The 24,405-nt window shown below is 40.7% G+C and overlaps 1 protein-coding gene across 1 annotated transcript in view; it reads right to left on the bottom strand.

The window, feature by feature from the left end:
* The window catches only part of LOC123976939 (glutamate receptor ionotropic, kainate 5-like), a 203,242-nt gene that overhangs the window by 76,095 nt on the left and 102,742 nt on the right, over window positions 1-24,405 (bottom strand). Inside the window, exons 3-6 of the mRNA XM_046059354.1 lie at window positions 18,348-18,512; window positions 13,628-13,725; window positions 7,259-7,424; window positions 2,758-2,936 (exon numbers count right to left, since the gene is read on the bottom strand). Coding sequence (XP_045915310.1) covers window positions 2,758-2,936; window positions 7,259-7,424; window positions 13,628-13,725; window positions 18,348-18,512 — 608 coding nt within the window. The remainder of the gene's footprint in view (window positions 1-2,757; window positions 2,937-7,258; window positions 7,425-13,627; window positions 13,726-18,347; window positions 18,513-24,405) is intronic.

Below are 24,405 nucleotides of genomic sequence, written 5' to 3'. Positions count from 1 at the left end.
TATTTCCCCAATGAACGCTGCAGTTTGTCTCAAATTGGAGGCAATTATGTTTCACCCTGACAGTCTGTGTCGGCGCGTTCCTGCTTCTTTAATAACATGAAACAACTTTGAAACAGTGATTATGTCTCAGAATACAACTACAGGATCTGTCAGTGATGAAAAGCTGTTCAGAAAAGTTTGGGGAGGCAATAATAAGAAGGAGAATAATAGCTGGAGAAGCGACTTGCAGGTGAAAAAAATGTCTAGACGTCTTTAATCTTAAATTTGTCGTTCTGTAGATGTCTGAATTATAATCGTTGTCTACGCATCTTTTCAACTGCAAATCCAGAACTCAGTGCTGACTGAAAACAGCACAGTGCTCCTCGCCGGAGCTGTCACATCTCCACCAGACCTTTGGTACCAAGCCAGGATGCTTTTTGACATGCTTGCTCACAAGGATCCCCACAGAACAATGTGCAGGAGGTGGAAGCGAGACTGGACTGTTGTCATATAGTCAGTTTGTCTTTTTCATCAGTTCTTAGATCTCACTTTTTTCCTTCACGATTAATAACTGTATTTTTCAAACCTCCAAATTAAAAGACAAAATAAGTAGTCTGTCCCTGCCCTCTGGAACAACACACAGAATTCTTTCTGATTTGATCCTCCTTTCAGGCGGACGACATCATTTGTCTGTCTTTCAAAGCCTGATCAGACAGCGTAAGGTTTGGTTAGGTTTAGTGTTTAGGTTAAAACATTGGGTTCATCACTTTAAGGTAAAGCTAGTACGCGTTGTTGGGCATTGATGGTGTCACTGGCATGTGGGCTCATATAGATGATCATGGTTTGGGTTAAGGGAACCTTCATCTTCTTGATTAAAAGAAGAACTATCATGTTCATGGTGGGGACACAAAGCAAACAGCAGCCTCCAGGCTAACAATACAACATGCTTTGCAACGGGAAGGTTGTGGTGGATGGGCTGACAAACACAGTTTTGTGGCTAGACTACTTTCATCTATTCATAATTCACCCAAACACACAAGGTTCTTGGTGCTTGATGCAAACTCCACTGGGTAAAAGGTCCACCTGTTGATGATCTGTCTAACTTCAGCCTGGTGTCTGAGCTGCAGTCAGGCGGTTAATTCTTCCCCACTGTGACTGATTGAGCTGTTTGTCTTGACTTTTCCCAACTTGCAAAAATGGATGTTTTCTTTGTTTTCCCGACATAGCAACATGCGGCTCTGATTAATTACTGGAAAGTGAAGGTTTGTTGTGATCGATCAATCACAGCTGAATCTGACAGATCCTGATACATCTCGTTATCACTGTAGTTACGAGATGACAGTTTAAGCACTCGCCTCATTCATTAAATACGAGGCTTTTGCTGTGTGGGGAAGCGCAGCTCATTTTCCCTGAAGCTTAATTAGCCTAATATTATATTTCATAAAAATGTCATAATTCTTCTGATGTTCATAAAGGTGCTCTTTACGGGGCACCTCCACAATAACACCCAGAAAACCCTGAGGTGCATCACGCACATCACAACATGTCAGGATACTTCGCTGTCCTATTTCACAGCATAGACACTCGAGACAAATTCTCTGCTTCAGACTGCCGACAACACAACACCTTTACCAGTATAAATGTTCAAAGCAAGGCCGGGATTTGAACTGGAAACCTCACAGTGAAAAGCTTCAGCCCGACGCTGTTATTAATCCATTAACCTCCCACACACCCTGAGCTTATCTCTGCTGGATTCTGCCTTCAGCAGCTGAGCTTTACAGGAAAAAAGACAAACATGACAGCGTTACTGATCCGTTTTATTTCCTATTCAAAACTTCTCATATGCCCAAGGTTACTGGGCACAGAGTGAAATTACAACCTGCCAAAAGCTGGTAGATTAAGTTTGCGGCTGTAAAGTCTGTGAGTTTGGCAGAAGACCAGGTCCTGTTCTACTCTGAATACACCACAGAGGAAGAAGCAGACAAACACAAGAAACAGAGGAGCGGGACTGCTCAGAGTGCCTTCTATTTGATAAAGGTGTGTTTATTTCTACTGACTCGGAGGCGCTCTTTATTTTTAAGTGAGGCACCATAATACGCTTTACTCGGTACCCAATATGAATGGAACGAGTAGAACATCAGAATAAATTCAGGTATGTAAAAAAAACAAGTGAATGGGACATTCTGAGCGTTAGTGGTGTATTTTTACGAAAGTCTAAAATGGGAAAAAAAACAATATCTAGGGATTTGTCATTCCTATTTTTTCTTTTTCTGTGTGTTGGTGATACAGTTTCCTTTATGCTTTGTGTAAACAGGACACGTAATGTTGCCATGAAGTCAGTTGGCTCTCAGCTTCACCTGAACCCATATTTTCCTAATATTACAGTTGTTACTAGAGCCCGACTGATATTATTGGCCGATATAAGCTAATTGCAGATAAATCGGTATTTATAACAGCTGATTTATGAGGATCAGAGAGTTGGATCCTTTACTCCTTTATCTTTGTTGCATAGTTGGATTTTAAAATCATCAAATATCAAAATCACTATCGGTCTTAAAAAGTCGGCTCTAGTTGTTGCATTACATTACACCGTGTAAAGTCATGCTGCATCGACTGGTAGCAGTTCCACTTTGTACTACTAAGAAACAAAACTATCAGAAGAATACTTTTAATACTGACACAAAAATAAAATAATGCAGGCTTGGAAAAAATAAGACCAATAGCTATTTACAAAACGGCATCAACAGTTTCTTCAGTTTGCTAGAAGGACATCCTGACCTTCCTGAGGATGTGGTAGGAGATGGTGGCGTTTGCGTCGATGATGATTGTGGCCACTTTGTCGTCACGGATCTCCTTCAGCAGAGGGGTGGGGTCCAGACTGTCGTCCAGCATGCGCACCGACAGCGTCTCTCTGGAGATGAGGAAGCGGTGGACCAGCTCCTCCAATCGCAGCAGGCCTGAGTCAGGAATCAGCAAATATATATCAGCCTTTCCCAAAAATGGACTTCTGGTAAAAACTGGGCTAAAACTCCATAAATGAGTCTCGCCTCAGTGTTTAGCTTGTTTACTTGTAAAATAATTGCTTTGACTTGGAAAAAAATAAGGTTCCTGAAATTGATGGTACTCAGAGTCTTTAGAGACAAATAACTGTCTCTGCTGTGAAAAACCTCCAGGTTTGAGCAGCTGCAGTAAACAGAGACGGGAATGAAGGTGATTATGCTGAAAGGCCATTAATTTTCCATTTGCACACGTCCATAAAAAACAACGTCTGGATTCTCCGACACAGCTGATTATTAGAGAGTAACACGTTTCTCAGGATACTGAGGCTTACTCAAATATAATCCTTGAAATACTCATTATATCAAACACAATTTTTAAAAACTATTTACGACCAGCATTTCTTCTACAATAGCCGTTCAGTTTTCGTTCTGTTATTCTCTATTAGCTGTCACTTTTACTGGCAGAGTCTGCCTTCCCCACATGGGATTCAAACTGTGTGCCCCCGCACAAGGATCTCAAAGGAAACAATGCATGCAGGCACACGGCGCAGAAGGAGAACGCTGGTACATGCACAGAGACAATGTCCAACATTGTTGACTGTCGTCTTTAGTCAACAGTGAGTTTATAGATTCTCTCACCCTTCTGTTTGTTTGGCTGTGATGCAAACAGACACACACGGTCGATACATCAAGCCTGAATTAACCAGACAACTGTTCCCAGACCTCCAGGGGTCCCAAAAGCTCCAGGTTTGCTGCTTGTCAGATGGTTTTTGGTCATTTGATTTCTTGCTAATGGAATTTGGACCATTAAAGTAATATCAACTACACCCTGCATCATTTTGAGGTCACAGTGCATTTTCCTAAATAAAGTTGTGTTTCATCAAATTACCACAAACTAAGTACAGACATACAGAAAACCCAGGCCAGGGAGTATCTCTCGTCGTCTATTCTGTGCTGTGTGTAATGTGCTTGATGGGAACCGGGGCCACCAAACAGGTTACTCCAGCCATGCATACAAAGCTCAGTTGTCCCAAAACGACATATTTGACTTTTAGAAAGTACCAATCCAGCGACGGGCGCGACGGACCTTAGGCACGTTAGTAAGTCATGTGACGTTAAACACATGGTTAATGTTGTGAAACTGTTGAAGATTGGTTAGATTTAGGCAATAAAACCACATGGTTAGGTTTACGAAAAGATTACGCTTTGGGTTAATATACACACATTATGTAAGTCACCTGACTTAACTCAGGTAAGGGACCAAAGTCACCTCGGTAACGTTATTTAACTATGTGAAGGTCCTGGGTTTGATCCACCCCTTCCACCTCCTTGCACGGACATTGGTGCTCTTTATACTTCATCACCTTTTCTACATCGTAAGGCCACTAGAGAATTTGGTCTAACAGTAAAAGTAAATCTGGGTGATAATAATGTAACTTAATGAATAATACAATAATTTACAAAATCGATAAATTATTAATAATATACTTTAATATTGCTCAATGGTTAGTCATTGACAGAAATACCAAAAACATGTCAACAATTTATTTTATTTTCACAACTACCTGTGTGTGATGTTTGAATTTCCTATTTTTGTAAGCACCGCTTACAGTTTTGGCCCAAAGGTTAGAGAAGCGAGCTTCTCAGACCGGGAGGATAAAATATGGGTGTGGAAAGTAAACCAAGCAGCGCCTGACCTCCCTCATTTACCACCACTGAGGTGCCCTTGAGCAAGGCCCATAACCCCAACAGCTCCAGTGGAGCTGCTTAGTGGCCAGCAGACCAGGCTGCGGTTGTACTGGGCAGCTCTCAGGTGTGAACATGTAACAATGTGAATGTGATTGCTTCCTGCAAAAGAGAGGCTTCCGCTCAGCGAAGCTCCCCTGAATAAATAAAGGTTAAAGGAAAAAAATAAAAAGCACTGCTGATCAGATCCCTCAGAGCCACAGGAATGTATTACTGTGTTTTATTTAGTTTATGGCATAAATATTATATAAAAATATAAAATACATCTGGAAGGGGATTATAGAATAGTTCAAATATAGATTTAAAAAGTTTCTTAATTAAAATATTTCCGCAGTAACTTTTAGAAAAGGCTGCTGCACTTGCATCTTCTCAGTTTTAACATTCAGCTCCGGTTGGCCTCCATCTCGTCTCCCCGTCCGTGAATGACAGTAGCTGCAGGCGCGTCTCGTCTAATCGCCGCCGTAAAGCGCGCACTGCGACGACGCTGGGTTTAACTGGCCAACAGCATCATTCTCGACAACAGTACAGGCCTGTTAAACACCACCGTTAACAGGACAAGGATACTGCTAAAGAGTCTGCAGCAAGAGCAGAGGAGTATTAAAACAGTAAACCGGGGCAGCCCAGTCGGGTGGAAAAACAGGACAGAGATGGATGAAGCAAAAGTGGAGGGGGAAAGAAAAAGAGCAGGAGGAGGAGGATGCAAAAGACAGAGCAAAGGAAAGAGAATAGTAAAAGGGAAAGGTCTGTAAGCTTTCACAGCCCCGATTAGTGAATGAATTCAACTTTGGTGAACTTGTTCATTTGCACCAAGGTTGTGTGTAGATACATGAGGAAATGTTTAAATAGCAATACACCAAAAAGACAAGCAGAAGAGGGAGTGAACACATCCAAAACAGGTTTACAGGTGCTGGATTAAAAACTGGGACTGAAAGCAGAAATCATGCAAACACTGCTCATAGTAACACAGCAATGTTCTGATCTTACAGACATCTTCATCAAGCTTTTGTCTTTACTTTACTTTACAGGAATCATATACAGTTTTTATTGCATAATTTTTTCCACCCTTTCCAAAATCCAGCTGATCAAAATATCACATAAAAGGTCACCCCGTGGTTCTTTTTGAGGAAGAAAGCTATTAATTTAATTTTCAAGATATTTGACGTCACCTGGCTTCAAATAATGATTATAACTCCTGGCTAAAATAACAAAATCTTAGCGAACACTGCATCATCTGAAAAACTTCTAAAAACCCAACTGGTACAGCACCAAGCCTCTCAGCACTTCTTAAAGTATTTAATACCAGCAGAGCAACACTGAGCGATTGAACATCCAGAGGCAAGCAGATCAACATGAGTGATGAACCAGGAGCTTCAGTTCAGGTCATGAAGTTACCACAGTTGAAAAAAGCTCCCGAGAAAGATGAATAAAACCACGGAAAAATACATCTCATCTTGTTGCAAGAAGCAAAAGGTTACAGTGGTCTTGAAGTGGGCGAGGCTGCACTGTAAAGCCTTGTGAGACACCGTGGCTTGGACCTCCACAGATGGGTGCCAGCTAGGAGCATGCACAGAGGTGTTTATGCAACACGTTCTCCCTCCCCGACTCGTCACATATGGAGGCAGGGTCAAAACCCATCGGCATCAGTTTGTAACGCACTGGGGATCCCTATAGCATCATAGTTCAACGCAGTGGGGGAAGCCCTGTAGCGTCAGTTTCTGACAGTAAAGGCAGGTATATGATAATTAACAGCAAAGACTGAGTAAGGAGGTGGATGGAGGGCCAGAACCCCGACTTTGAACCAGGAGTTCGGGGTTCGTGTGAAACAAAAAGTCAAAGTCGAGTTACGTACGTCGCACAAGTTATGCAATTGACGTTAGTTAACTTACGTGTTAACTGACCTATGTAGTTATTTCAACCCAAACCACGATCTTTTCCTAACCATAACCAAGTACTTTTTGTGCCTAAACATAACCAAACTGCAACGTTTCACGACTTTAATAACGTGCCGTTTCAAAATGGTGATGTTTCTAAACGCTAGCGTTTTATTTTGAAAGTCTAACCGGACGCATATTCATATTCACTTTTACTGGATGTGGAATATTTGTTGTGGCTAACTTGACTGCAGAGCCTTAAACATCTAAAAATGATGCTAAAGGCCCAGGACGTTAAAAAGTAACGCCAAAGGGCCTTGACCAAGCGTCAATATGTGACGAGTCGGGAGTGAGAATGTGTTGGTTTATGCTCTACACATTGTTCGTTGCAGTATTCTCCAAAACCCCAGGGGCTGTACAAGGACAATGTCATTATCCAACATGGCTTTATAAAAAAGAAAATAAAATGACTCTTCTTTTGCCGGTGAGGTGGTGATTTCTCTTCACAAATTGAGTCATTTTGCTTTCCCTGTGGTCTCTCAAGGAAGCGTCGTAGAGAGGTTCGTAGAGACGGACCTAGGGCGCCTAGTTACTTTGCTCAACGCAAGGCATAAACCTAGCTTAACCATCAAACATAAAAATACACTACACAGACGGACTCACACTCTGCTTTAGCACAGACGAGGCTGGCCGTCGGGTAGCCAAAGGAGCGCAGGATGGATCCGATGGCCAGGCTCAGGTCCTCGTTGCTTGGGTAAAGCGTCACAGAGGCAAAGCGTAGATACGGCAGCTTCGGGGTTTCCTCCGGACCGATCTTCACATGAGGGATCTGAGGGAAGGAGGGAGGAGTAAGAAGAATGATTAGAAAGGAAAGAAAAAGACAGGAAGGAAAAGGAAATGTCAGCTTAGGGGTTTTCTTCAGGCCAACCTTTATGCTGGAGATCTAAGAAAATATGGAGAGGGACGAAAAATGATTGAGAAGAGAAAAAAAATCAGGAGGAGTGAAAGGAAAGGGAAATGGGAGAAAAAAGGGAAAGAAAGGAGCAGAAATCAAAAGGAAATAAAATGAAAAGAAAGGACAGCGAAAGTCAAGAAAAAAAGATTGAAAAAAAGAAAGAGAGGTGATGACATTCAGTAAAGGGAATGCATTTTTTTCTAATTCATCAAACCTTACAGGCTTTACTGGGAGTTCAGATAACAGAAATGAAAGCTTTAATCAGACTCTGACCCTCGCTGATAATCAAGTCTTGGTTCGGTTTCAAAAAGAAAATCTGAAGATGGAGCAAAGCCTCGATCATCAGCGATATTGGGAATCACAGAGAGAGTTTGCGTTCACCTCCACTCAGCCGAAACATTAATATCAAAGGATTTATGAGAAAAGATAAAGAAAGAAAGAAGGAAAATATAAATGCAGCAAGGTGAAAAGGGTTTATAAAAACATTTCATATCATTTGATATCGATAGTTATCACAATACACAGTCCCCTCCAAAAGTATTGGAACGGTGAGGCAAATTCCTTTGTTTTTGTTGTTCACTGAAGACATTTGGGTTTAAGATCAAAAGATGAGACAAGAGTTCAGAATTTCAGCTCTCATTTCCTGGTATTCACGTCTAGATGTGTTAAACAACTCAGGACAAACCACCCTTTGTTTGAACCCACCCATTTGTCAAGTGAGCAAAACTATTGGAACATGTGACTGCCAGATGTTTCTTGTTGCCCAGGGTGTTGCCTTTTAGGCTGATTGTCCAAACATTAAATAGCTCTGCATGATTAGTCTAAGTTTTCATCCTTCAAACCTATAAAGACTGCATTTCCTGTTAAAGGCCAAAGTGTGGAGAAAGAAAGAAACCGCTGATGATCCGAAGCATCCAAGCTCATCTGTGAAGTATGTTGGAGGTAATGTCATGGCTTGGGCGTGCATGGCTGCTTCTGGAACAGGCTCATTAATATTTATTGATGATGGAACTGATGATGACTGGCGACCTGTCCAGGGTGTACCCCGCCTTGCGCCCGATGTCAGCTGGGATTGGCTCCAGCCCCCCCACGACCCTGTATGCAGGATAAGCAGGTGACGATGGATGGACGATGGATGGAACTGATGATGGTCGCAGCAGAATGAATTCAGAAGTGGACAGAAACATTTTGTCTGCCAGTTTACAGAGAAATGCATTGAAACTAATGGGGAGGAAGTTTATCGTGCAGCAGGACAATGAGCCAAAGCACACTGCCAACAAAACAAAGGACTTCATCAGGGGAAAAAGGTTTCAGACTGGCCAAGTCAATCAGCTGACCTTAACCCAATAGAGCTGCATTTCACCTCCTTAAGAGGAGACTGAAGGGAGAAACGCCCCGAAACAAACAAGAAGTGAAAGAAGCTGCGGTAAAAGCCTGGAATAGCAACACAAATGAAGAATGCAACAGTTTGGTGATGTCGATGGGTCGCGGGCTTGAGGCAGTTATTGCAAGCAAGAGTTATGCCACTAAATATTAAATGCTATTTACTTTAAAATTATTTGTTCCTTTACCTTTGCTCACCTAAGAATGCTGTGGTCTAATACAAACAGTGATATGTCCTGAGTTATTTAACACATCTAGATGTGAATGCCAGGAAATAAAAGCTGAAATTCTGAACTCTTGTCTCATACTCATCTTTTGATCTTAAACCCAAATGTCTTCAGTGAACAATAAAAACAAAGAAAGGTAGCTTAAGATGTTGAGTCAATTTGAGTCTCAAATTTGGCAGTACCAGTCAGGTGTTAGAGATGTGAGTACGGGCTTTCTAAAACCAACATACATAGTAACCTTACGCGTGATTGGTCAGCAAGTGAGATTATAGCATCCGAACACAAGTATTGCCACCTTTATTAAATGTGCCAGCCCAGTTTGAGGCAAAGACAAAGGTTACCACCTTAATACATTCTAACATATCATAATTATTTTTACACACACACAGCTACGAGTGGAAAACAGTGAGGATGTAAAGCCAGTTTCAAGAAAACACAAGGTAAAACACCCAGGCAAATCTGAACCTGGTTCTAGCGTTCTCACTCTCCGACTCGCCACATATGGACGCATGGTCGAGATCAGTGTCAGTTTGATCTGTATACCGTCATAGTTCAACGCAGTGGGGGAAGCCCTGTAGCGTCAGTTTTTGACGGTAAACGTAGGTATATGATATTTAACAGCAAAGACTGAGTGGCTTTACTTGTGTTCTATCTTGCAATGATAGAATTTATAGAAAAAGTTACAAACGCAAAAGACAGGAAACAATATGCAGTGGGGATATTTCTAGATCTCAAAAAAGCTGTTGACACTGTAGATCACAAATTATTGATTAAAAAACTAGACAAATATGGTATTAGAGGAATTGCACTGACATGGTTATCCAGTTATCTGGAGAACAGAAAACAGTATGTTGACATACAAAACAATAAATCAAAACTGCTGCAGGTTACATGTGGGGTGCCACAGGGTTCAGTGTTGGGGCCATTATTATTTAACCTCTATATAAATAATATATGTGAAGTATCGCAAACTGTGGAAACCATTCTTTTTGCTGATGACACAAACCTGCTATGTTGTGGTGAAAATTTGGAGAAGCTACTAGATACCATGGAAAAGGAAGTGAGTAGGATGAAGATTTGGTTTGATGAAAATAAATTAACACTGAATTTGAGTAAAACAAAATTTATAATATTTGGAAACCGATCAACTGACACAGATAAGAAACTAATGATAAATGGTATAGAACTAGAGTGAGTATCTGAAATAAAATTCCTCGGGGTAGTTATTGATAACAAATTAAGCTGGAAACCTCACATAAAGTATATTAAAACCAAAATATCCAAGTCATTGGCAATATTAAATAAAGCCAAAGACCTGTTGAATCAGGCTTCTCTAAATATGCTGTACTGCTCCTTCATACTCCCATACATGACTTATTGTGTGGAAGTATGGGGGAACACTTATAAAACAAATACATACCCAATCTTCATCTTACAAAAAAGAGCCATTCGAATCATATATAAAACTACATATAGAGAACCAACAAACCCATTGTTTATTAAATTCAAAATATTAAAGTTGAAAGATCTGACTGACTACAAAACTATTCAAATAGTTTTTAGAGCACACAAAAACCAATTGCCTAGAAATATCCAAGAGCTTTTTCAATTACGAGAAAACACCTACAATTTCAGAGGAATATCAAAGTTTAGTAGACCGCTAATTCGAACAAAGTTCCACTGTGTAACAACCCAGGGTGTTATCCTGTGGAACAACAGCAATAATGATTTAAAATTATGTAAAAACTTATTGCAATTGAAACTTATATATAAAAAATGAATCCTTAATGGATATGAGCTGGAACAGTGATTTTCTTTTTTGATCTTTATTTAGTTAAGTTTAGGTAACTTACATAGTTTAAGTAGTTAAAACATATCAGTGAAGTGGGGATAGGACAAGAAAAGTTATTCTAACTTCTTCCTACCCCCTTTGAACATGACTGTTATTTGGACCATCTGCAGATGATCTTTTTTTGTTGATTGTTTATTTTTATTCAGTTTTTGTTGTTGTCTTTTAACATGTTCAATAAAGAGTAAAAAAATAAAAAAAATAAGAAGGAGGTGGTTGGGGTGGATGGAGGGCCAGAGCCCCGACTTTGAACCAGGAGACTGGGGATCGTGTCCTGTGTGAAACGAAAAGTCAACATTATAAACATTAAATATTTTTATTACAGTTTTAAGTTACGTTAGTTAACTTATGTGTTAACTGATGTACGCAGTTATTTTAACCCAAACCAAAGAATCTTGACCAAGCGTCCACATGTGACGAGTTGGGAGTTCCTGGCCTCCAAATGTCCCTACACCGAGGTTTTGCCTTCTGATGGCCCAGGAACTATAGGGGTACAGACTTCAGTGTGGACGGCAACTGACATCTATACATCCCTCGTTTTAAGTTCCTAAGTTTAGTTCTGTTGCCAAGTTGGTTCCTTTGGCTCGCCAAAAATAAACGTGGATGTAAACGTGGGAAAGCATCTGAAAACTGGACTTCACATGAAAAAATCTATACTTTAAAAAGTCTGAGAGCTTTTCCCTCTGATTTCACACACACAGAGTTTTAAAGCTGCTCTGTTTCAATTTAAACTCCACAGAGCAAAGATCCTGTGACAGACAGTGTCTGTATTTAATCTGAAAAATTAATGACAAATTGAAAAATTAATCACATCAGTGATGAATAAAGAATCAGGTCAGGGGCCAAACGTCCTGTGTGATCTGCCGCTCAGTTCGTACCTGCAGAGGTTTAAACAGTAAACTGTAATTAGCTCAGCTGGGCTTCACTCTGATCTGCAGAGCTTATTTTAAATCCAGGCAGAGAATCCAATAATATGAGACCTGTCAGGCAAAAGGGGAAGGGGATATCACGACGGTTAAATGGCTTAGAAGGAGATGGAGATGGACTCATGTAGATTCACTCAGGCAGGAAAATGGTTAATCAGAAGTTAAAGGCTTTAAAAAGCTGATCTTTTTTAAAACTCCGCAGTTTCAGTGTCACTGCAGTCAAATCCTCCTCAACACCTGCAACTGGAGCCTGTTCTCCTCTCAGGGCGTCCAATACCAACACTACCGAAGGTACCCTTTAGCTTCTGTGGGAGATGCTCTGTATGAGATACTGTGGGGCGTCTCATACGCTAGAACATTTAGCATTTAGCTAGCTAGCTAGCTACGTTCGTGTTAAAGGTGTTGACAGCCCCCCGAAGCCCCCTACCATCATCATAACCATCAGAAATCTTAGTGCCTAAATCTAAGTCACTGACTTTATGCATGTCGACCGGCTTATCCTGCTGCTGTGCACATTGGCCGTGAGCAGAGCAGTGACATAGCAAGCGGAGCGGCGACGTAGCAAAACCTTTAGCGTAAAATAATTACACTTTGTCACGCTGTCTGAAAACATAGATAATGACACACTGAGATGAGAACGCGTTGGCAACTGACACCTTTCCTGTAGATATTCTTACAACATCAAACCTGTTTTCATCTATGGTTCCACATTAGCTGCAATATCAAAATGTAATTTATACTTTCATGCCTCATGTTTAACTTTGAAACAGACCTCCAAATAAAGTACACACATAAAATACAGTTTGTATTACTCGTAGTATGAGATTTAAATAACTAAGGTTACATTCATTCAATTATCACGACCACGTGTGAGCTCCTGTGTTCGTTCTTGCTTCAAGAGACAGACCGTAGACTTAAAACTTGGACGTACCGGCGTGACGTGACCCTTTGGTTTCTGAAGAGTCATTGTTGTGGGCGCTTCCAGCGGGCTCAGGCCGGTGCCATCTTGGCTGTGCCTAACTTAAACATTTGCAAGCTACCTAAGAGAGCACCCACCTGTCACTCAAAGCAGCCACGTCCTTAATTATTGACAACTTAATATTATAGCCTTAATATAATTTAACCAGGCGAGATTTATAAATATGAATTCCCGCACAGTTGTCATGAACGGGGAAATTAACTTTAGTATTTCCATTTTATGCAGCTTTACACTATAATATATTTCAGAGGGAAATAATATAACACATCTTTCTCTTCTGGATTTATGTGACGGCTGTAGTTACTTTGCAGATGTTACTGTAAGGGATCAGCTAATGAAATAGCATGCGCTGGTACAGATTGATATTTAAATGCTACTAAAACATTAATGAAGCCACATCTGAAAGGCAAGTCAGTAAGTATTATTACTGGTAAAAATGGTACATCAAACTATAAATTTTAAATGGAGGACTTTTACTTGTATTAAAGTATCTTTAAGTTGTAAAGTAATAACATTTACACATAATAGTATTGTCCTAGTAATATTAATAGTAGCTCTTGGAGTGTGAATGAAGATTATAATAATAAGAGTACTACTCTTTGTACACATTATAATAGTACCAGAGTTGTGGATGTGTAGTCATCATACGTAACTCAGCTTCACAGGGCAACAGTACTTATGCTCTCATCTGGTGTCGCTGTGATGTGACTCACCTCTTTCTCCCCACAGATGTGACTGATGGTGGACCCGGAGGCTGGACTGGAGGCGGGGCCAATCACAGAGACCACGCCCTTTGGCAGGATCTGACACACTGAGAGAGAAAACAACATGAGACAAAAAAAAGATATATCAGAAGTTAAACCTGCAATAACTGGAAGACATCCGAGCAAACAGCTGCTTATTTCCACATCCAGCAGCTACAGAGCCACGAGGTCATTCATGTGGAGTCGTGTTTGTGTCACATGATGAACGTGAGTCCAGTAGAGCTAACAGAGAGCTCTGTTTCTGGTCTCCACCGGCTCCTGAGGGAAATATCTGGCTCTTTAGCTGCTAAATGCTCCACTATGTTCACCAGCTGCTGTTTGCTGCTGAGCAGCTCGTGTACAGCAGCTTTTTAAAGCTTTGTCTCTGGAAATGAGGCACATGTGTGAAACGAGCGCCGAGAGTGAAGCAGAACGAGAAAGCAGCAGCCAGACAGATAAACAATTAGCTGAAAGTCACTTTATAGTGAAGCTATTAAGCTCAGGCAAGCTGCAGAGTCAGCTGATGATTCTCTGTAGCTTCATAACTACCAGAGACCCCTTTTACAATAAACATTGTTTTCACATTGTCATTTGATACAACATTATTATAAAGACTATTGATTATAATGGACATTTTTATGTTAATGGGCCAAGCTGGAGAGCAAATAGGGGATATGTTAGGGCAGCCTGTAGATAACCTCAGAGGCAAAACCCAGGGCATAAAACACATTTACAACTTAATCCTGTAAGGGCACAGTAATACTTTGCTCATTCAGTACAGACTGTAGCTAATTATCATGTGATATACTGCAACAATATTGACTGGTGGAAGCTGCACTGTTGTTATTTATTTTTTTAATTGTTTTTTTCCTGTTGACCATTGAGCACATTCCTGGTCAAATAGACTAATAAGCAGTTTGGCACGGTTGCTTGACCCTGACCAGAATTTGTTTTGGGGTCAGTGAAAAGCTCTGGGCGGGTATTTATCAAGCTTCTTAAATTACTGTGTAAGTGCTGAGAGAATTCATGAAATTTACTCCCACTTTCAAACTTAAGAATAAAAGCAAGTTTCAAATTTCTTAAAGCTAAGAATGACTCTTACTCCCCCAGTTATTTAAGGCAGCTCCAGAGGTCTCTCAAGAGGTTAGGAGCTGCCAGTAGGGGCTTGTGATGGAACTGCAGAGACAGAGACATGCGTGAGTCTTTCAGGAGAGGAAGAATCTTCCTGAATTATTTGACGACGCGCAGTTAATAAGACGGGGTCGGACAGCGCAGGCATAATCTTTGTCAGCGAGTTGGTGAAGGACGTCATCTCACCACTGACTTTACACAGCAATGCGTTATCAGCTAAACTGAAGGTGGTGATGACGCTTCTTTCTTTGCCAAAGAACAAATGCAGCAATGCAATACTGATGATTTGGGGCCATCACAACCATCGATATATAAGTCATGGAAACACTTATGGCACTTAGAGCTCCACATTAGTGACCTGTGGCGGACTGTTTACTTGATCCCACTGCCGCTGATTTTGTGACCATTACCGCCGGCTCCTGCAAACATTGTGACATGCAGAGTAAAAAAGGACACAAATGTTTGGGCTATGCTAAACGTTCTGAATAACAGACATAAATCATTACATTCATTTTTGTCAGAAACAACTGAGAAGTTTTCCCAAAGTCTTGCATTGTTGGGGCGGCTGTGGCTCAGGAGGTGGTTCAATCCTCGGATCCCAGACATGTCGAAGTGTCCTTGGGCAAGATACTGAACCTCGAACTGCCCCTAGTGGCTGTTCCACCAGTGTATGAATGTGTATGAATGTTAGTTTCTGTTTGAGCACTTAGGCTCAGTGTGTGAATGGTGAATGCAGATGTAGTGTAAAAGCGCTTTGAGTGGTCGAAAAGACTAGAAAGGCGCTATACAAGTACAGAGCATTTACATATTGTATAAGCGCGTGTGACGGACGCCAGTGAGGCTGTGCAGTGAGTAAACTTCACTCCCCAACACCTTAAGAGACACACTGGTGACTGACGCCAGGGCCCTTTTGTTTGTTCACTCCATCTTATCAGCACTATCCTTCAATGTGTTTTAACGTATTCTCTTGAAAAGTCCTTATCATCAAATGTGTTGAATGTAAACTTCTAGAAATTTCACCATTCAATGTGAATTTATCTGAGAATATTTTTAAATAAGGAAACTGTTCAGTGATTCATCATTGCGTATGTCGTCATCCAAAAGTCTGTGTGCGGCAAAGCAAAGTGTCGTGAATCAGCTCTCAGACTGACACTTAACATTTAGTCCTACACACCACTTTAAATTAGGACTGAAATGCGCGATAACTAACTCTTAAGCTCAGCTTTGAGCCAAGAATTTTTTTACTCTTGAATCAATTCTTAGCAGCGTTCTTATGAGTAAATCTGAGAAGCTTGATAAATACCTGGTTTCCCTTTTCCCTGCTTCACAAAAATAAGATTATTGTTTATATTTTTGGATGTTTCCATAAAAAGGAAACCATTATCTGTATTTTGTTTGTTTTTTTCTTTCAGTACTATTTCTGAAAGAAACACGTCAGATCCACTCACTCAGTAGGTAAATAACCAAAAAAGAGTGCATCACTGAATTGAACAAACTACCTTGTTGTTGTAAAGCAGACATGGACTGAACAGAGCGTACAGATCAGATTGTTTCTGTATCAATATGGATGTTTTCATTATTGTGCTGTGGTTTGTATGTTTTTCCATGCAATGCATTGTTTTAACTACACAATTTGTACCCGCTTCCTCTCAATTTCTGTTTGTGTGAGTGTGAATGTGTGTGTACTGCTCTGCTCTGCCAGAAAACATTAACTGCCTCTCTGTGCGCCGCTGGCAGTTCATAATCAATAAACATCCATAGCAGCTGCTCGTGCAGAACGCTGCGATCTCTGCGGTCACGATGACCTCGCTCTTACACGATCTGAATCTGTAAAACACCGCCATCATCCATCTGTCCTTCTGTCTGTACGTCTGCTTCCATCATGTTCAAGCTGAAACTCATCAGTGTGACAAACCTTGTCACTTGAGAACACTATTGATTAGTTAAACACCTAAAAACGGCTGTAATAGTTCTACAGAGGGCAGCTTTCTGAACCAGATTAACTCAAACTGGTTTCATCAGAAATGGCTAAATACATTTAACTTTATCCTGAATCAACTAATCTGATATCTGGAGGGAGACAAACTGGGTTGTGGGGGTAGCTGGAACCCTCCAAGAAAGAAGGAAAGTTTGGTGGCGACCAATTCAGGGTTCAAATCAGGTTTAATCTGAATCTGTGACTCAAGACACTGGTACTTCCCCACCATGCTGCGAATGGCTCAGACCCATCCTACATCCAGGACGTGGTCAAACAAACACCACAGCCTGTCCATTACAATCTGCTACGGCCAATTGGCTTTCTACCTCCTTACAAAGAGGGGGGCCCGGCCGCCGCTCAACAAAATCACAGCTGTTTGCGGTCCTGGCTCCACAATGCTGGAACAAGTTCCCTGTCAACATCAGGACAGCAGAAACTCTACACATCGTCCATCGCAGAGTTAAACATCTGTTCAGACTGCAAAATGCCCATAAAAAAAGCAACCCTTTCTCTATCTCTTGTTGTTTCTAAGTGTAGCTCTTCAGGAAGTTATTTGTTGAAATTGATGTACCTGAATGATTCTCGCACATTTTGGGAGTTTATCCAGGTGGTTGGAGTGTACTGATTCTATGTCGTTTGGCTAAAAGTTGCATCTAAATAAATGTAATATAATGTGTACAGTTTCTGCAAGGCTTAAAACAGGTGGCTGTTTGCTTGAGATGGTACTGCACAGTCGCTCTGCTCATCTACAAATCCAGTTGTGGGTATACTCTATGGGTACGGCTATCGCCTGCAAGTTTGTTTAATTGCACTTGTATAGTTTCTGTTTTATTCTATTCTTATTTTACGTACTTTTATTTTGAGTTTCTGTGTTTATCTGTACTTCGTGTTTGTGCTGCTACAATACCCCAATTTCCCCTCTGGGGGATCAATAAAGGATTATCTTATGTTATCTTAATTTATTCCAGGAGTGTCTACAGCAAAGAGTGATGTGGATATTGTTACTGCACACGATGTCTCGCTGTTAATAACTTTGCCAACGGCTGCACGTCGCCTTTGTACAGCACGTGTGTCATTGTTTTCATCTCCTCGGTTCTTCCTTCTTCCTGTCTTTAAAATGCAGAGGCGTTCAGGCTGCTGTTGGGTTTTTAAATGAGGTGGATAGGAAGCAGTGAGCTCGGGGACAATGAGCAAATCGTTAACAAGGAGTTATTATAGATGTTATTATTCACACCTGTGCTTTACCTGCTATGACAAGTCATTATGACATTGTCTGTGACTTAAGGGAATCTAGATTTATATGTAGGGGAGTTATTATTGATTACGACGCCTAAATGCATTTTTAAGCACCTTTAACCCTTCATTGTAAAGACTGTGTCCTCCCTGGTGTGTAGCTCTGCTGAAAATGTGTGATATTTAAAGTGCAGCTTCACTGAGCGTGGAAGAACCATTTGCACCGGCCGCACTATTGACCTGCCTTGTTAAATAAAGTTTGATGCTTTATTGCGTGAAGAGCTGCTGCAGCTGGAAGGGAAAACTTTCTGCCACACGATGAAGCTAAAGGAGAGGACAGTGACTTACTGGTGTCAGTGGTGTCATACTGGGAGTCCTTCTGCAGCTCGTAGACGTCCACCTCCACCCTCGCCTGGGAGGTGCCTTCCATCAGACTGTTGATGTTCTCCCTCGCCAGAGCCAACGCCAGACGCTCACCACGACCACACACTGACTGATCATCCAAAATGGCCGCTGGAGGGAGAGAGAGGTTGGAAGGTTGAGAAATGAATATGAAAAATGTGTTTATGTCTTTATGTGGATGTCAGACGATACAGTGGAGGTCACTTTACTAATGGAGCTGGTGTGACTGGATTATGACATAAAAGTTAAAGGACATGAAATCCAAGGAAAAGGTTTCACTTCAAAGTTTTAAAATGACTCAAGACCATAACTGCTGGTCTTTGTTATACCCTGAGAATTCACAATTTCAGATTAATCACAGTCTGTTCATGTGGGTTCATCATGGAGTCAGAATGACGAACAGAACAAAAACACAATGGGACAGATAAGTGACTTCTAATGTTAAGGCAGAGATTTGGTACGTAGAAGGTTGCTGATTTGATCGCCGGACCGGCAGGGTGGGGATGTCCAACCCAGAACCCCCAGTGGAGCTGGATTCATGTGTGTAAACAGGACATTACTGAAAAAGACAGTTTTTGCTAACATCTTGCACAGCTTATATTTTTTTATTTCACTATTTTAACTAACCAGAATCCTCCAGAATGTGCTCATTTCTCTATATTATCCTCTAAACTGTATTTTCTAGGGCTGACCCCGGATAGTTGAAGATTCGATGCTTCAATGGTCTGATTTTACATAGAAGTCAATATACAGCCTATTACAATACACATTTCAACATGTAGAAAGAAAAACTTTCAATAAATGTTTTTAAAGTGCCTAAATAAATCAACAATTGTAACCCTAACCCTGGGTCGTCAGCGCGCACCTGTAGGCGTAGCGTGTATGTGTGTAGTGGCAGCAGAGGAACACTTGCTGAAGAGACGGAGTCGCAGCTTCACCGGTGTTGTGCCGAGTCGTAGTTTTTTCATATTTGCCATGTTTACCATGGTTCTTTTAGGGCAGACAACTATTTTTTGTTGTTGTGGGGTGGAGAACATTTTCACTGGACCCTCTTCACATCCATTTCTGCATTAGCATCTTCTGTTTGGCAGAGGAAATTGCCCGACAGATAAAATACTTTGACAGCTCATGTGCTATTTACAGTACATGCAACTCCTCATCCCAATGACAGGCTGTTCAGATGGCTTTTGTCATCAGTTCCTTATAAACTTCCTTACTAACTTGTGCGTGGTTTTGATGGTATTTTTGGACAATAGAGAACTATTTAGGATGCTGTTTTTGGAACCTAAGTAAACAAAACCCGTATGAATTCTTATCTGGAAAAGGCGACTGTATATTGATATTGATGGAAATGCACGCTTCACAGGAGCTCCTACATTCTGACTACACATGGTGTAAGTGATCTATATTTAGATGAGATATATAAATCTTGACCACGAATAAAAGTACAATGTCTCAACATAAGAGATAAGTCAGTTACCTTCATCATGGTAATAATGATTATTAGGTTAGTTTTGTACACTATTGGTTATGTGAAGCTGAATAAACACCATCCAGTGACTTAGAACTGTGGTTATAATATTTATAGCATGTCTACTTCTCATGGTATTTAGTTTGTGTTTTTGCACACTGATCAAAACCCATTCTTGAACCCCAGAGTCACTTAAAGTGGGTCTTCTTCACCTGAAAACACTGCAGAGCACAAAAACACATGGAATCACCAGGTACGAACTGCCTTCTACTACAGGTGTAAATGGGACAACCATGATTGGAGCTCCGCCAGGTAACACAACCTGTACAGCGTGTGAGAAGAGAAAACATCACAGCAAGCAAGATGACGTACCAAAAATAGATTTAACACTCGTCCTTGGATTTAAACAGCGAATAAAAACAACTCGTCATCGTTTCTATTTCCTCCTGCTCGTAATGGTAAAGAAAGGGTATCTGGTGCCTGTGTACAGTAACACCTGCCATGTTTATTTTTGTCACCACCTCCCCACTGTCTCACCTGCTTTGAATATTGAGCACACTGCAAAATGTGACCGCACGATCGGAGAGAGGTGGCAGAATGCAAAGGACGAGAAGGCACAGAGATAGCAGATGGAAATGCAGGAGAGAGCGACCAGGCAGTTCATTATATAGAAAGTGGAGGTGTTAAATAAACTAGCAGATGAGAGCAACAATTTTTTTTCTATTTTAACCACAGAGGAAGAGGAGAATTAAAGAATTTCAGACTCAGGACTTGATTACAAGCCTTAAGATGGATTTTTTTACACTATAATTCATCCTTCCTTATTTCCCTGTTTGAGCGGACACTGAGCTGTAACGCCGCAGAGCAAAGACACCACACAACAAGACTAAAAATCAAAGTGAATATGCTGCTGAGACTCAGTAACAAGCAGAAAGTCTGCTGCTGCCGCTGGGGTTTGTTCTGGATTTGATTTGTGTTTCTTAAATAATTAACGCCTCTCGGGGCGAACTAGGAGGCAATTTACCGTGTCCTTCCTCAAAAAGACTGTTGTGGGTTTTTGCAGTTTAGGAAAATACAAAGAGAGACAGATGGTTCGTGTTGCTCTCTGAGTCGTCATGGTGTGGTGATGTCCTCAGGAACGCAACTCCAAAAAGGACAAAAATACAAATTGGTAGTTTCTGAGGCTGTTTAACTAATATCTGAGGATCTGTGTAAAGGTACATAGAGCCTTTTCCCATTGAGCAACCCTGTCTATAACATTCATATATTACTAAATGGGTCGCCCAAATATGACTCGGAGGAAACATCTGGATTATGTTCACTGTCAACATTTTCTCCGGTTCAGGAAATGTTCGTGTACCACACAAAAGTTGGAGGACGGTGGCTGAGGTGAACGGTGGGTTATCAAAGCTCAGGACTTTGATACTGAAGATGTGCTGCATCCTGTTTTAAGTCCAGGCTACCAAATCCGTTGATTACAGGAAACATTTGAAACAAGCTTATTTACTTTCCTGCAGAGGGTTAGAAGAGATCCACTCCCAAGTCTGTATGATAAATACGCAGCTACAGCCAGCAGCTGGTAAGTTTAGCATCAAGACTGAAAATACGGGGAAACAGTTAGCTTGGTTCTGTCCAGCGGTAACAAAATCCACCACCAGTACCAGAAGAAGAAAGTAAAAAACATTACAGGCTGATCCAAATTCTCAAAACGTTTTAGTCCAGTTAGTATAAATAAAAAGTGCATTTCATTCAAAAGTTCAGCACACACTGGCTGAACTGTGGAACGTCATGTCATCTGATGTCCATCACACACTGGACACATCATCTAGAAGAAGAGACAGATGTGCAAATTACTGCAGCTAAAGGAAAAAAAGCTGTTTTTCTGAAGAGTACATCAGCGATGCAGGTCAAGATGCTGCTGATTGTGAGCGGGTGCAGGTGTTTCATCACGCATCATACACTGCTGGTGTGTTTTTTAACAAATAGTAAACAGAATGTACTTTACTAAAGTTCATTACTAAAGTTGCAGTTATTTGAAAATCAATGTACTTAACTACTACTACTATAAATGTTTCAAAAAATTAAATTTTCAATTTAATTTTCAATTCAATTTCTAAGATCTGTTTTTCTCTTTAGTTTATATACTGATATCTGTAAGTTCATTTACTTTTGTCACAAAGCCTGTGTGTTCACATCACACGCTCAAAACCTGCTTAGAGTAAATGCATAGCGGTCATTTACACTGGGGATGCTGGGGACATGTCCCCACCACTTTTTGAAATGACTGATATTGTCCCCATAACTTTTCGAAAACATTTGTTAAAAATGTTCTGAAAAATATCTTGCAACAAGAAATGTTAATGCTTTGACAAAGATTTATTTGCATAATAAGAAAAACATGCAATGCCGTGTAAATATAGAAGAAACAAATGTCAAAAAAAAAACCAAGCTACTGATTACTGCATTATGTTCCAATATATTTTAATATTTTGAGTTGTCACCTGAATTTTGTGTTTTTCTTTATATGAATAAAGACATTTTCACCATATACTGGTGCAGAAAATGTCTCCAGAATTCAAAAAATGAACTTGTTCTCATGAACACAATATTGTGCATAGTCTTGTATCGTGAGCTAAATGTATATTCACACCCCTAATTTGGAACTGAGACACAGTTTGTGTCAACAAGCCAGAAAAGGAGGAATATTTCCGACAACATCCTGGTATAAATCTGAGTTAGAGCAGCCAGTATCTTCAGTCTCACTGGAAAAAGCTGAGGTTTGTTGGAGCAAACAAGGACAGAGAGTTGGAGCTCAGTATCTTCCCAGAAAGATCAGAGGCAGGGAGGCGATGAGAGGAGAGGGAGGATGAAGATGAAAGGGGAGATAAGGAGTCAGGAGTCTGTTCAGACACTATCTGTGTTAACACAATATCTGGTTCTCTGGGTCACTGCGACCACACGCACACACACATACAGCTACTGGACAGAGAAGATGAAGTAATCACAGGGGGTCAAACGCATGAACTCGGTCCTGAAGGGTTTTGGAGTGGAACCAGTTGGTTTCTTTCTGTAATGATGCTCTGAGCAGCCATCTTTGTTACCGGCTCAGTGCTTGTTAATATTTACCTGTCGAGAGACAAAATGAACCAAAACACACCATGAAGGTGTTAACACTGCCAAAATCCCATCACAAGTTCTAATCCATGAATGGGGCGGCTGTGGCTCCAGCAGCCCCGCGTTGCCTACTAATTGGAAGATCGGCGGTTCAATCCCCGGCTCCTCCGTGTCGAAGTGTCCTTGGGCAAGATACTGAACCCTGAATTTCCCCCGATGGCTGTGTCATTGGTGTATGAATGATACTTCTGTTTGAGAACTTAGCCTCAGAGTCCGAATGTGTGTGAATGGGTAAATGCGATGTAGTGTAACAGCGCTTTGAGTGGTCGGACTAAGACAGGCTCTATACAAATACAGAGTATTTACATTTAGCATCCTACCTAGCTGAGATAATTACACTATATATACCAGCACGCCTTCTCTGCTCGCTCAATACTGGTCTCCTGGTCATTCTTTTGTTTAACTTTCTGTTCTGGGTACAGAGCTTTTGCAGACAGTGCACCCTATTTATGGAATGACCTTCCATTATATGGAAACACGTTCAGTAGAGATCTTTAAGTCAAGACTGAAAACCTTTTAGTCCACATATACTCAAATCATTACAGCCTCTCCTTGAATTCATGTTGGATCCAGTGCCTCTTATCTGATGTTTTTAAATTTAGCATCATTCATTTTCTTGCTGTTTTTGCTGTGCTTCATCTTGTGTATTCTGCATTTTATCCTCTGTATTCCTTGGAAAGTGTACTGGGACCATGCTGCATGGTGATTTTGCTTTGTAAATAAAGTTTTATTTTATTCAATTTTATTGCTGGGCAACAATACATTTTTCCAATTGCGATTCATCTTATTGTCATGCACAAAGTTCAATAATGAATTCTAAAGTAGTAAAGTTTTCAGCAAAAACATTTTTCTTCTGTCAGGGAGCAGGAGAAACAGTCTCAATAGCAAGTGTCCCAGTTAGAGTGAGGTGAAGTTCACAAGGCGTAGCAACAAGCGCCGCTGAAGTTGAATTGTCTTGAACTTTTTGAACGGGACGCACTGCACAAATCATTTTAAGAGAGACTGTAACTATAACTGAAAGTTATACATTTAATAAAGTTATCTGCAGCATTACATTCAATTACCACAGATCCATTTGCACTCCAGAGAACGTTTGAATTTAAAGTTCAAAGAAAGAGGTTGTCCCACTTAATGTGAGCTCTGCCAACATTTTTGTTTTTAATTAAATTATTTATTTTCCAAATTCTCTAGGCTTGATTGTTGATTGATTTTACTTTTAGTTCTGGTTAAAATTTGAAATTGAAATCAATATTCACAATTAAGTGTTCTATTTGTTTGATAATCCAGTGTGAAAATTTACCTGCCAACGGGGCAAATTGTCACAAGTGCACACTCTCTATTCAACAGTCTACAGCTCCA

This window comes from Micropterus dolomieu, linkage group LG09 (genome assembly GCF_021292245.1).
Source record: "Micropterus dolomieu isolate WLL.071019.BEF.003 ecotype Adirondacks linkage group LG09, ASM2129224v1, whole genome shotgun sequence".
Classification (NCBI taxonomy): Eukaryota; Metazoa; Chordata; class Actinopteri; order Centrarchiformes; family Centrarchidae; genus Micropterus; species Micropterus dolomieu.
The sequence above is the reverse complement of the archived record's forward strand: the minus strand, read 5'-3'. Positions and strand labels throughout refer to the sequence as shown.